This window comes from Hippocampus guttulatus, chromosome 1 (genome assembly GCF_054856545.1).
Source record: "Hippocampus guttulatus isolate MCC_2025c chromosome 1, RoL_Hgut_1.0, whole genome shotgun sequence".
Classification (NCBI taxonomy): Eukaryota; Metazoa; Chordata; class Actinopteri; order Syngnathiformes; family Syngnathidae; genus Hippocampus; species Hippocampus guttulatus.
In genome coordinates, this window is record NC_141261.1 from 9,446,573 (window position 1) to 9,461,468 (window position 14,896).

Genomic DNA, 14,896 nt, shown 5'->3' on the forward strand with positions numbered 1-14,896 from the left:
GCAGCTTGATTTCCTTCTTTAACTGCCCGAGTGATCGCTTTTAGTTTAAAAGCTGCATCATATGCTTTTCGTCTGGTATTCTCCATGTTGATCAGGGTTAGAAGAAAGACTGAAATAAGGAAGTTGTGATTACCGGTAATCATACAATTTCATTGGACCCCTTTGTACTACTCATTCATTTTATTGGTCGACTGTTGCCAGGTAACACATTTTTCCCCCGCTATGGCAAAAAGAGCGGAAGTTGTGATTAGTCATACAATCTGATTGGACCTCAGTGAAAGACTCATTCATTTTATTGGTCCATGTTTTTCCCGCGATGGAAAAAAAAATTAAAAAGCCGCTTCATATCACACGCCGCAGTGTTGAAAGTGTGGAAAAAAAGTAGCGGCTTGTAATCCGGAATTTACGGTACATGCAAATGGCAAATTGCAAAAAAAAAACCAACCCAAAAATAATATTAATGTATTTCATTTTTATTGATACAGAACAACCACATATATTTGTTTTCCAGTGCAATGGGGTCTCTTACATAAAAATTACCATTGAAGCATGGCACAAAACTGCTAAACAAGACACCAACAGTAAGTGCAAGAACTCACTCTTGATTTTCCGACCGGTAGCCTGCTATGTTTGTCCTTCATATCATTCCAAAATTATAAATAAAGATGTATTATACTGTATAAATGTGCAAAGAGTCGCTTGGCCTACTCACGTTGTAGTATAGGGCAGTAAAAGACCCAGTATAAGTGCAACTAAGACATCTCTGCCATCAAGTGGTGAGTGGTGATTTTACAACCTAAAGCTACAGTCAGCCCCTGCATATTTGCCGTTCGGCACCGACAAATTCACATTTTTTTTCTTTCGTAATTTTCAACATTTTTTTCCCATATTGTTTTCCCATTTCCCAAATGTTTATTGAATATTTCTTACGTATATAATTGTTTAAAAGCATTTTTTGATTTTTTTTTTCTATTCTAATTGTCCATCCCTGGACTAGACGACCAATTGCTTTACAGAGGTTAACTTCTTTTTACATTTGTGTGGCAAGTGAGAATTTTGTATTGGACCTTTTGCCAGATTCTCAGTTTTAGGTTAACCTTTTATGACCCACACGTCAGGTTGAGGTCATGATCACATTGACTTCCATCCTTTGTATAGCTATCATATGGATATACAGTATTATGTCGGGTACTTTGACTGTTTGTGTTCCAATTAACTTTTCATGTGAGGACTATTATGATGTATATTGTATTCACTTTTACAAATGATCGATTGACAGAACATAGTCATAAAATAGGTTGTAGTACTGTACTTTTTAACAGTTTAATGCTGAGAAAGTTGCTTGGAATGGGTTATGTGAGGACGGAAGAGTGAAAATGAGTTGTTATTTTGACCGTTTTTCCATGGAGCAGTGACGATGTTGGTGTGAGTGTGGCAGGTCTGTGTTGAGAGAGTGAGAGAGAGAGAGAGAGAGAGAGAGAGTCACATGCAGGGAGCAGCAAGGATAAGAGACAGAGCAGAAGAGAGCTGTCAGGCTGCGAGGAGGCAGCGTTGAGACGACATGGTTTTTTAATTTTAATGTTTTTTTTCTTCCCTGGAATACATTCTCACCACATCTCTGACACCCCACAAACACACGACTCAAAGACACAAGCCCACAGATGGTGCTGCTACATGCTGACTTGGAGTGCTAAATTATTTCCAGGATTTGGACTCACGCTCTGCTCACTGGGACTATTTTAAAACGGCATCTTTGTGCCTAGGACTCAAATTCCATTTGGATTTCCTTATCTGTACGAATATATTTATTTATATGAATTGTATATATATTTATTTTAACGGCGCACCACTTTGGTGCTACGGTGTGTGCACCTGGGAGTTTGGGCAGTCGTGAATTGCCCAAATTCATCCGCTGTGGAACCGAGACTGTGACTTAGTGGGTGTTCTTGTGTGAGGAGGAGCAGGAGGATGTGCGGACCGGCGACTGTGGTGCTTCTAGTCTACCTCGGAGCCACCTTAACAGGGGCTTGGAAAGCATCCCAGCCACGACTGCAGTTCACACACTCTGGTAAGAACCCCCCCCCCCCCCCCCCCACACCTTTATATGATCTCTTTCGGTCCCACACATCAGTCACTCCATCTCTCCGCATCCTATATTACCTCACAGGTTGGGCATGGGTATTCTGTGTAGTCTTGTGTCAAAGCTTTGTTTTGTAAAGATTACCTTCTCCTTTTGAATTTGTTGCATTCATTCTATGGGGCATAATTCAAGTTTTTTCATGTTTTTTTATGTAATTATGTTTAGAAGAGTAAAAGGACAGCCTGGAGTGAAGAACCTCATTTTTATGGGACAAATTTAATTTTCATCTGCATGACACTGATCAAATGTCATTCAACAATCAAATAAATATTCAAATATATCCTAGAGCACTTGCTGGGGATTTTCCTCTGAGATTTTATTTCTCACATAAAGAGAACCCACTAACTTTATATCATGGTCCACACCTTGTAGGTTCCCCACCCTGGCCATATACTCATCTCTGCAGATTTTTTTTTGCAATCAATTTAGCAATGAAGCTTGACAGCTAAAGAGACCCAACACCCCCAAACTGAGTTCTTGACCGCTCCCACCTACCTTCAGGATTTAGATTCAAGTGTCAGTGACCATTTCAAAAAGCGCGACAAAGAAATAATTATCTGATGGCACAAATCCCCGACGCGCATCACCACCAAAATCATTATTACTTGGCCCCGAGCCGATTCGCCCTTCACTGTGTAATGCATGACCGGAGATGATCACTGTTTTTGTCATGGGTTTATGTATCGTTCACTTGTGCCAGTGTGTGGCACACTGCACAAACACGTTGAATCATCATGTGGGTGCTCCTAAGAGCACAGTCGAGATCGGTAGAATGAAGAGCTGAATTGTAATTGTGCCCTCCCTCGACTTGAAGGATTTCACCGTACTTGATTTAAGATTGTTTGTTGGCATTTTCAGTGCATTTTGGGCATGTTCAGAAGATGACGCTGTGGGGGATTGTGCAGAAAGACTTAGCACACACACCAAAAAAAAAGTTGGTGAAAATTATGTTCTTGGAACACAGTCACATTTTTATGTTTTAGAACTAAATTTTCATGAGAACACTGTGTTCGACAGTGGCTGATTATTACCACAAAAAAACAACAACAACAAGGTGACATATTTTAGGCAGTCGAATGAGAAATTACTGTGAGATGAAGATGATCATTTCAGCTCTTCTAGGTGGGAATTAAGCTTTAATGACATCTCAGCATGTGAACATGCAAAGAGTGGGCATGCACATGCAGTCGCTTCAGCGGAAGTGGGGCTGCGAGGAGTTGATGGAGTGTATCTTGTGCAGCCGATGTACTTTTCTCCTTATTGCTTTCAACAACTCCCGGTAGAATGTGTCTTAATGTATCCACAGAGATCAGCGTGTTCATCTTTGCAAAGACTACAAGCAGCAAAAAAGATGTGTTGTGATTTGTATTGGCATAGTGGACTGTGTGTGGGTGGGTGTGGATGTGGGTGTGGGTGTGGATGCATTCTGTCGCTCTGAGGGAGTTCCATGCAGTGGTCATTTCCCTTCCTATCACCACTTTTTCCTCATAATTTTCCTCCAACAGATAGGAAAGATTTTTTTGTGTGTGTAATTAGTGTAGTGACAAATAGATCTAGGCTCTAGATTTGTTTATATCACCTGCGATATACATTTGGATTTATGTTCCATACTCGTTGCTAAAACAGTTGAAAATCCTAAAAACCTCTGTCTTGGCCCTAATGAATATTCAATCAGTCACTCGAACTTTATTTGTATCGTGCTTTTCATGCAAAAAAATAAATACAACTCATGATATGAACTCAACCCCTCCCATCACTTGTCTACAAGGATACTCGGGCTGTAGCTATCGAATATTCTGGTATTCAGATATCCTACTGAAAATTCTAATCGAATAATTGAGTATCACAATTATTTTTTTTTTGTACTTGGTTGAAGATACAGAAGACAAAAAAACACATTTACAATCAGCATTTTATTCTTAAATTGAAACTGCGTGGCAGTACTCTATTCTCCTCTCTAGAAACATAAGTGAGAATTTACACAACTCTCTCCCCATAAATTTGGGTCAGTCAGAACTGCAACCGTGTCAGGCTGTTAGCATCAAATTGAGCAAAGTCAATTAGGTCTATTAATTTGAGCGCCATTAGCCCTGCTAGCTTGACTAGCCCTGCTAGCATGGCTAGCACTGTAGAATACAGTGTCAGTGTAAGTCCTTTGTTTAGCGCCCCTAATGAGCGATTGAACATTATTTCAGGACAACATGGTATTATCAACAGTTTGTGACGGCAACAAAGTCCGAAAATACGCCTTTGGGGGGACGCAGCCTGTGAATTTGGACACAACCGCTGTCTGGAAAACGAGTCAAGTCAGCCTTTGCGCCGCATCACGCTGCGGTGACAATTTCAAAGTAAAAGCGTACCTAGGCATTGATGTCCATATATTATTTGGTAACTGAGGTGTATTTTATTTTGGTCTGTTTATTGACAACAATAACTCTACATATAAAACAAACAAACCGTATTAAGTAAAATTCCTGCAGCTTACTAGTTCATGTTGAGGAATATGAGAAAGACAAGTTGGCACAGAGGCTGAAACTATTGCGGAGGTTAACGCTGAGAATCCATCCATTATTCAGCATACAAACATTTTCTACAGCATTTGTCCTCATTGGAGTAGTAGTTGAATGGTCACAAGTGAAACGCAGGGCAGGGATAAGAGAAATTCACTTTCTCTGTCATTGATGTGTCTTTTCACGCAGTTAATCCTCCCCAAGGAATTGTGCATAGCAAGAGGCTCCCCTGACTGACCTGCTGATTAGCCAGTGGCAATGTGTCATCCTCCTTTAGTCAGCAAACTTGTTGAGAATGAATTCACAGCCCCCTCCTCCCCTTGTTAATATGATTGCTGGATTGACAAAATTCCACACAATTGACAAGACACAATCGGCCGATTAGTCACCTTTGGGTGCATCCCGAGTAGCTGTTCTCACAATGTGCCATTTAGATGGCAGACTTTCTTAATCAAATTTGGTTCTGTTCTGGTTGGGTTCTGTGGTCCTTTCATGCACAACAGTAATGGAAGTTTAGGGTTGGTTGCGGATGAAGATCAAAGAAAGTGAGCATCCCCGGTATTGCTATTTGAAACCAGAAATATTTTCGAGCCAGAACATGGTTGGGATGGAGCTCATTAGGCTTTGGCTAGATTGCTGGTTTTGCCCCAGTGTTTGGGTGGCAGAAACTTAAAGCCACATGTAACCTCAACAAAAGTGCACTTTTAAGACAAATCTTCCACTTTCTTTAAACTAGACCCTGACCATCATGTGGATGCATTTGAACATAACACACTAGGGTTGCAGCTATTTTGGTATTTGGATATCCTACTGAAAATCCAATTGAATAATCGAGTTTTCGATATGACATCTAAACAAATATTTTCTTTTGCCTAGTTAAAGAATAATTGTGGATACACAAGAGAAAATACAATAAAACTCTTCTACAACGAAACCTACATGCGCGAAACTACCCCTTAGTGTGAAAAAATCATCGTCATGCATTCCCTCTTTTCTGCTTCCCCCTACACTCGAAAAGTCCCCCTGTTGCGTAATACGAAATCCTTTTCTCCACCCTTACCTCGCAATGAGGTTCACTACAATGAAACAAGCCACACTGGCTTACACATGTGCAGTAGGACAGGAAGTATTTGTTATCGTTAGCACTAGTGTGAAACTAAATCAAATAAGTGTATGCTCATACTTATGCACTATTGGAATAAAAATAAAGAGTACACATATACGTTGTGTGTGTGTGTGTGTGTGTGTGTTTATGTCTGAGATCAAATTTGCTATAGTGGAAAGTTACCTGTTGTGAAAAATGTCTGACTGCAAACATGATTTCATTGTAGAGGAGTTTTACTGTAACACATTTCATTGAATAATGAACAATCTTGGTTTCAATTTTAGATCATCCTTTTTTTCTCCAAATTTATACTTTGCATAGCAACAAACTGTATTTACTAGAAAGTCATTTGCAAACTAGTCTGATGGCTACTGCCAGCTGACTCGCTTAGCGGCTAGCTGCTAGCTACTAGCCTCCAATGCTGGAATCAGCGCCGCATTCTCTCATGTCAGCGTAGTTAATAAGAGTTTGTTTTTTATTTATTTTTTTAATGATCGAACATGATTTAAAGATGCAGACAGACTGGCTATAACTTCAAAGCATTCACTTTTCGGGGCTTTTTCTTGGCTTTTATGAGTCTCGTTGCGGCTGGTAAAATACAGACAACTCGAAATTCTATGTATTTCATTATTGCATCATATGAGCATGCACTGATATGCACACAACGAGCTAACACAATACATATAAACAAAGTGTAGTCTTGTGACTCATCACAGTAATGAGAGGCTCTTAAATGTGCACACACGCATACGCACATGCTCATTGCAGATCCTGTGCGGACCAACGAAAGCCCAAGCACAGCGCAATCATCGCATGAGAATCTGAGGATGTCCTCACCAGTCCTGATGAGATTAATCATCAATTGACTCATGATTACTTCATGTGTATTTTGAAATTAAGTTTGTTTTTGTTACAATTGTTCTGTATGAGATCGTCCGTGGGCAAAAGAGCGAAGATGTCAGCTTTTGACCTGTGACCTACTGACTGCTTCTCATGCGGGCGCTAAAACTAATTCCCTTGTCGCTTTCTGGACAAATGCCCAAATGACAAATAAATGAGTGACTGGAATGAAATTGCTCCTTGGGTGAGGTTTATACCGTTTCTTTTTCCGTTGTAAAATCAGTGTTTTTAAAAAAAAAAAATCTTTCAGCGAACAAAATAACCTACTGAGATATATTACGGTACTAAAATAGATCTACATTAACACATTCCGTTCACTATCGAGTGCAGTACACTGGGGGCAGTAAATGGTTGGGCTCCAGTTGATGAATACAAATGTTCATGGGAGTGAATACATTAACCCTTTCATGCACCAATAATGATAACTTTTACCCTGATAACATGTTAAGATGTCCACTGGAGTGACCGCTGTCCCTTGTTTTGGAAAGCCAACATCTGGAAGAATTCCAAAACAGCTGTTTCCATGCATTCATCGCACCCTTACAAATTGGCTGTTTGGATTACATAGAAGGCCATCATGAAGCTCTGTTGTCCCTGAAACTAAAGCTGAGAAGACATACAACCCAGCTGCCGTGTACTCATTTTGGCCTGAAAAAGAAACCCTTAAAGCAACTGCAGCACATACACGGCATAAAAATTTGCAAGTGAAAAGTATCAGTCATCAGAATTGAGTTAGATTGCGTGTGTGTACTTAATTGTTGATTAACGGTGCACAAAAACTGAGTGCACCACTTTGCTGCTTCCAGCAGTGGCGCTGTTGATTTCGGTTAGGTTAGGCCACTGTTAAGGATTGGTCAACAGTTGTGGGAATTACAGGTTGACATTTTAACGTATTTTCTTTATTTTATTTTTTTTAAATGAATTAAAAGGATGAGCTAATTCTGTCTGAATGTTTTTAGTTCCTCTGTTCATTCGATAGGGCAGAATAAAGTTGTCCAGATTTGTGCCATAGCACAGTGTTGATCTAGTTCAACTTAAACGATAAGTGACATCATGTTGCTGGTCTTTGTGACACAACTCCTTTAGACTAAATCAACAGTACTTCTGCTCGATGCGACCTACAAGTTCTCTCCATTTTGCTTCACTCGCTTCTACCATGGTTAATCAACAGGTAATCTATTGAGCATCACGCTTTCACTTAATAGTCATCCTCAGTGGCCAAGCTCTGATGAGAACGAGTAAAGCACAAATGCCAGAACAATATCAGGATATTGAGTTTGTTTCATTATTCATTTATTCTTTCAGATGTGTTCCTATCTAGGCCAGTTCTTTGCAGGCTCCGTTGCTGCAAATTGCTGCTGCTGAGATGCACAATTCACGTGGACGGTGATGTGACACCATGACGGTCTCTATTAATAATTTTAATGGTCGGAGTTCCCAGTGGTCGCGCGGCCATTGCTTGTCACCGTTCAAGTGCCCATTTAAGTCAAATTCAGCTGCTGGCTCGTACGAGCAAAACAAATGTTATGTAAGGAAGGCAACCCATTTTCTAACGTGTCTCATACTGATTTAGTCAGACAAGAAGCATAGCAAATTTGAGATTCTTACGAGTAAAACTTGTGGAGCACTACAGAAGTTCACTGAGGTGGAGTTTCTTAATAACTTATGAAGTCAGAACTGAATCACTTAGGGGACATTTGTGTCGCGATCAGCCAAGTACATTAGAGAGTGGATCAGATAATGGATGGATGGATAGATGGTCAAAACAAATTAGTTACAAATTTATCTTTGAAATTACAATGTGACATCCCACTTTAGACAGGTTTTCCTGGATCGGAATGCCAAAATCAGCCAATGAATTAAAAAGGAAAACGGCATGATTGATTAAAAAAACCCCACTTGAAATAGGATTTCCTCATGTTATTTTGGAAGAAGACTTTTTAAAAAAAGGAGTTGTCATCCTCCTCCACTGTTTCCCTCCATTAAAGTTAATGAGCAATAAATTATTCATAAATTAGTTATCATGTTGTGTTAAGTGGTAATTATTCTTAATAATATGTTCAACGTATTTCTATATTCCATTTATGTAGTTTGAATCACACACTGGTTAAAAAAAAAAGTAAGTATAATTTAGTTTTGGGGCCTGAACAGATTACCGGTAATTGCATTTCCATTCATTTAAAAAGGGACCCTTACCTCAATTCATGAATGTCTCAAATTAGAAACGGGCTCACGGAATTTAAAATAAATTTGCAACTTGAGGTTCCAATTCTTCCACTGTATATGAAAAAGCTTTTTTCAGGGTTACAACTTGTTCCCGTTTTCTTTCAGCAAGTAGTCAGCAAACAAACAAACAAAGCCTAGCTGGACTCTTGCTTTGGCAACAACAAACAACAGTCGGCATGCTCTTCATGTGTAATGTTGAGGTTTCTTGTGTTAGGAGGCTATCTTTAGCCTAAAGCACACGGTTAAGTAAAAATTAAGCCTCACGCTGCTTCCAGTTCCCTGAAGTATCAATTTAGTACAATTTGCCCCCTACCCTCATTTGTAATCTTGAGTTGGATCTCTTTCCTTGTCTGGTTGTTTGCCCATTCCTTTTCTATCAGTCCAGTTTCACAATGTTTTTAATTTATTTTTTGTCAGATGCTGCACACATTTTGTTTCCACTACTAAGGCAAACAATGTGTGACATTAGCATCAAACATGGAAGATTTGTTAGTCGAGGTTTGAACTTTGGATTGACACATCTTTAGCAACTCTTACTTGGACATGAAGGATTGTTTCGACTCGTCGGGCCTTCCATGATCTGTACCAGTTAATGCCATTCTATCGTCCCTCTTGTGACGTAATCGAGAGCCAACCTCAAGAATACTTAATGATGGGAAGATTTGCCAAGTGACACAAAAGGTTGGAAGTCGGCCTTCCCTTTCCTGTTTAAAAAGAGATCGTCTTATCAGCAAGTCTAGTGTACACTGATTTTTCTTTTTAGATCTTCTAGTCTGCTCTTTTTCGGAAGGGATTCGTCACATATTGGAAACTCAAATGTCTTTGAGTCACAGTAAAAATCCAGATTTAGCTACAAGCTTTATTGGATAGCTTTGCGGTGTCCATGGATCTCTTACCTCTGCTTTAACCCTTTCATGCACCGGATAACATGATTAGCTGTCCACTGTAGTAACCGCTGTCAAAGGGTTAAAGCTGAGCCAAGAAGTAGATTGATGACAGCATGATAACTTTGTTTTTCATGTTTTTGCCTCTTAATAGCCAGTAAGTTATATATGTAGAGACGAGGCACCCATGCTCTACTCGTAAGGGAAAAAAAAATCAGTTTGTGATAGGCCACACTAATGCATGATTTTTTTTTAACATGTATTTTTTTTTCAACCAAATTATTCATTCGAGTTCTGAAGCAAATCTATATTTAGGATTTATCTGTCATACAGACTGGCACGCACAGGCTATAGCAACAGGTTGGCACGTTGATTTGCCAAACAGAATCCAAAGAAAGTAATTTGGGGAAAAGGCACAAAAATCTGATCATCGAAATGAGTTTTTCTCAAATATTCAGAGCCAATTTTAAGTGATACGAAACGTTTTGAGTGTGTACCACAAAGTAAAATTTAAAGGCACAACAACAACAACAACCATTCTTGTTTTGCTATTATGAAAACAATATTGTACAAAATGAGCAAAACACCCCCCTCATTCGGAATGTGTCCATAGCAACTAGCCTGAGCTTTAATAATAAGCCAGCCGTTATTTGCAATGAGTGCTCTCCACTAAGTGCAATTGGTTCGCCCTAAAATTTGACAAGTTTGTGCTGTGCTTGGCTGGGAGTCAGCCTGCACAATCTGATGATGATGATGAATAATCATATGAGCTGAGGTCAAAGTTCAAGCTGTGCACAAGGGCCTGGCCTGTTGGTGACACAGTACAGACTTGCCGGCTGTGGCTTTGGTCTGCAGTTGACTTTCTGTCTGTGTGCCAGTAGGAATGTTGCGAGATCAAGTGGGACATTAATAAGCAACGAGTCTAAAATGCAGTAGCGGTTAGTTATGATGCAATCGGCTTGTAAATGTAAATATAATTTTATATAAGTTTCTGATTCTGATACTGGTTGTGATTCTGAAGTTTGTACTACTGTATTTTAAGTATATTATTCTTTAGTATGTAATCCTTTGTCAAATCTTTCTCTTATGACACCCTGATTTCTTTTATTTCTTTTGAATTGTGACCTAGAAGTAAGGGGGGGGGGGGGGTTGTTCAGTTTTTTTAAAATATTGAGTCAGCGAATGAGACAGCACTTCAAATTGCATCATGTCTGCAATTAGACGGCCGTCGGAGGCGTTGCGCGAACAGAGAAAGCATCCCACTTTGTTCATGTTAGTCTTCATGTAAGGCCACAATGACCAGAACTAATTGGACACTTCAAACAGTACAGTGACCTTTACACTAGTGGAACATCGGTTGGGTACCACTCCTCCAGGATCAACAATACTAATTTGGATGAACACATACAGCAGATAGCTCCTGCTTCATGAGGTGATTAGCATTCATACACTTATACACTGAAAAATGACACCTGATGGTTGGAAACTGACCAAAGAAATGTAAATCGCGTTGATGAAAAGGGAAAAGTAACAAGCAGTGACGACATAACTTCTGAATGAATCCGTCATTTCATGTATTTCGCATGATTTGAAAGGTCCTATTTCAAGCAGCGGAGAAGGTCCGCAGACTGTTCCCAGGCTTCTTCTGCAAGACTCCTGTTGTAATTGCGCTAGTAATTGGCAAAGTGATAACCCCATTTCCACAGGAAACATGCCCCGGTTTCCTCACCCCCGCTACCAGTACCCCTCCAGTAGTGGCGCGGCCAACAAATTCCACCCCTCGGGAATGCTGCACCAGACACTAGAGTTCCCTCGGGCCCAGTAAATAGACTAGCAGGCGGACGAAGACACACACACACACACACACACACACATCATCATCAGTGTAATTTCTCAGATAAGTGTGTCTGCCCAGATGTAGAAATACATGAAAGTCAGTAAACAAGATTTTTTTCCCCTCACATCCCAGACACGCTTCGATGAGATGACGATGGAAAAAAACTTGATTTTTCCCATAACCTCGAACCCCCACCTTGTGTGGAAGAGAGTGTTGGCCCCCGACTCAGGTCCAACATCAATAACCTCTGACAATAATTCCCAGAGACGCACACCAAGAAGTCGCCGATGGTGTAGTGCAGAGTTGCCCAATACGTCGATCGCGATCGATCGGTAGCTCGTGGGCTGGTCCCTAGTCGATCGCGAGGGGTGTTGAGGGGAGAAAAACAAAACAACTCAAAACATTTGTGTGTGTGTGTGTGTGTTATTAACATGAAATATTTTTGTGTTAGTGCACGCTGCACCTTTAGCATCCTATCAGTCTCACTTTCACAAAAAGTGTTTAAAAAAGGAAAAGAAAAAAGCAGGTCACCTTTAACCTCCGGTGGCGCGTGACCTGCATCACCAGAAGTTGTTCGCGATCATCAGTCTGCAATTGCAGTGGTTGCGTGATATCTTTTATTGTTATTATGATTCTCATTCAGAGTTTGTTTCATGTGCAATTCACCGAGGGCACTGACAAAGAATGGCAATCTGGAGTGCCGGGAGAATAATTTTAAAATGGTACACGTGAGCTGTGATGTTAACAGGCTCTAAAAGTGCATCACATGCTTCCGCGTAAGGTCTCCCACTAACTTTGGCAGTGATTTCCCTTTCATAAACTCTTGTGTCTACTTTATTTTTCTGATTCGTTCATCTTAGGGGCTATCGCTCATCAGGGCATGCGCGTGTAAGTGTGTGCGTATGCGCGAGGTTGGTTGATCGAAAAGTAGATCTTTGGTCAAAAAAGGTTGGGCACCCCTAGTGTAGTGATGCACTCGCCTGACTTGTGAGCGGGACGCGTGGGATCGGGTCCCGCTCAGTGAGGGTGTGGATCCGGGTGTGAATGGTTTGTCTCTATATGTGCCCTGCGACTGACTGGCAACCGGTTCAGGGTGTCATTTTCCTTCCGCCCGTAGTCATCTGGGATAGGCTCCAGCACCGCCACCCCCGTGACCCTGTTCAGGATGTAGAAAATGGATGGATGGTTGGACACACACCAACATCTTGTTGAAATTCTTCACAGAAGAGAGATGATGTTAAATAGGCGGCAGCGATTGCCCAAATACTTGTCCATATTTGCACAAAGACACACGAAAGGACAATTATGGGCGGACTTGCAGCCAGGAGACGTTTTCATGCCTGTGGATGTAGAAAATTCTTCACCCAGAGTGAGGAAAACATACTTTTTAAGAAATAATCACATATGTGCGGATGTGGAGTCCGAATGGGGCTCCATACGAGCTCTTTTAGGTACTGTTTATCCGGCTCCACGTGCACACTGTAGAATACCACACCTGTATGTCAATTACATTTCACAATGAACCCTTTACCAATTCGACCGCAACGTGTTTACCGTTTGGACTGTCCTAACTTGTCATATAAAGGTGTGTGACACGTTGATTCATTTGGAAAGTTTGGAAAATTGCCTCACTCAAAATGTGTCACTCTCGATCAAATCGAAGCAGGCAAATCCAGCTCGCCTGCTAAACCAAATTAGGAAACATCCCACTTGTTCTGGACTCTGTTGTCAGATCCGCTCTGACGCATTGAAGAGATGCCAGCATGGAAAAAGCCGTGTTGACACTCGCCATATGCTTCATAGATTCCGAGCCGTGTTTTTCCGCCTCATTGCGCCGTTGTAGCCGTCACCGTGACATCCCGTTCCCTTGTCTAACGGCATCGAAATTCACCAGTCACAACTGACATCCTAACTAGTTCTAAAGTTAAACGTTCATGTCAGAGACATAAATACAACTTTTAAAGCAATTGGCAGTGATGTGTATTGGAAACACACATTCGGCTTTGGCAGATCTTCCAAGAAAGCATCACGGTCCAAGTAGAGAAGGTTGAACAGTCGCATGTAGTTGTTGCAAACACAGCACGTGCTGACATCTTTAATGTCGAGTCTGCTTTGTTACGGGCAGCGATTTGCACTGCAAACGCAGTCCTCATTGCACACTTTTAGTTGCGCCTCAAAGTGCTCACAAATAGTTTTTGCTTTTTTTTTTTTTCCTGTTTACTGCTGCTGAGGTTATTTGCCTCATCGTAATCCTTTGGCTGAGCGTTCACTTTTTTTGATTGGTATGGGCAGTGCCTTCATTAACCATTTGTCATTCTTAACAGCTTTAACCACTGGAATAGTCATGCGGAAACACTAAAACGCTCAACAAACAGTAATTCTAATGACCAATGAGAAGGGTGCCATAAAAATCACTTTGAAGGGGTTTTGGTTCAGGGCAGGGTTAAGGGTTAGGGTGAGAGTGACGGTTAGGGTTAGGGTTAGGAGTTAGGATTAGGGTTAAAGTTAGGGTGAAGGGTTAGGAGTTAGGTTTAGGGTTAGGGTTAAGGTTAGGGGGAAGAGTTAGGATTAAGGTTGGTTTAGGGTTTGGGGGTTAGGTTTGGGTTAAGGGTTAGAGTTAGAGTGACCGTTAGGGTTAGGAGGTTAGTGTTAAGGTTATGATAAAGGGTTTGAGTTAGGGTTCGGGGTTAGGGTTGGTTTGGGGTTAGGGTTGGGTTAGGGATTAGGGGTTAGGGGTTAAGGTTAGGGTTAGAGTTTAGGATTAGGGGTTAGGATTTGGAGTAAGGAGCTAGGAGTTAAGGTTGGGTTAAGGTTAAGGTTAGTGCTAGGGTAAGGATTAGGGGTTAGGGTTTGGGATAGGGGTTAGGGTGAGGGTTCAGGGGTTAAGGGTTTTGAGTTAGGGTTAGGGGGTCAGGGTTAAGGTTATGGGTTATGGGTCAGATGTTAGGGTTAAGGGGTTAAGGTTAATGTTCGGGGGGCTAGGTGTTAAGTGTTAGGGGTTGGGGTTAGGAGGTTAAGGTTTCGGAGGTTAGGGTTAGGTGGTTATGGTTAGGAGTTAAGGCGAGGGTGAGGGGTTTGGATTCAAACTTTTTTTTTTCCATTAGCTACCATGCAAGTGTCAAAATAAGATCATAAGAAGTTGATATAGAAATGGTACAAACATGAGACTGAGTGATTGTGACTGACTTCCTGGCCTTGCGTGTCTCCCAATTTCATCTGGACAGTAGAGGTGATAATTGATGGATTTTAGACACATGCATCTCCCATTCGGGAACTTTCATCAAAAGCACTGTG

At 41.0% G+C, this 14,896-nt stretch overlaps 1 protein-coding gene across 1 annotated transcript in view; it reads left to right on the forward strand.

Annotated features, from left to right (window-relative positions):
- Window positions 1-1,508: 1,508 nt before the first annotated feature.
- Window positions 1,509-14,896, forward strand: part of sema3h (sema domain, immunoglobulin domain (Ig), short basic domain, secreted, (semaphorin) 3H) — a 56,100-nt gene continuing 42,712 nt past the window's right edge. Inside the window, exon 1 of the mRNA XM_086108181.1 lies at window positions 1,509-2,068. Within this exon, the coding sequence (XP_085964307.1) occupies window positions 1,969-2,068 (100 nt within the window). The 5' untranslated portion in view covers window positions 1,509-1,968. The remainder of the gene's footprint in view (window positions 2,069-14,896) is intronic.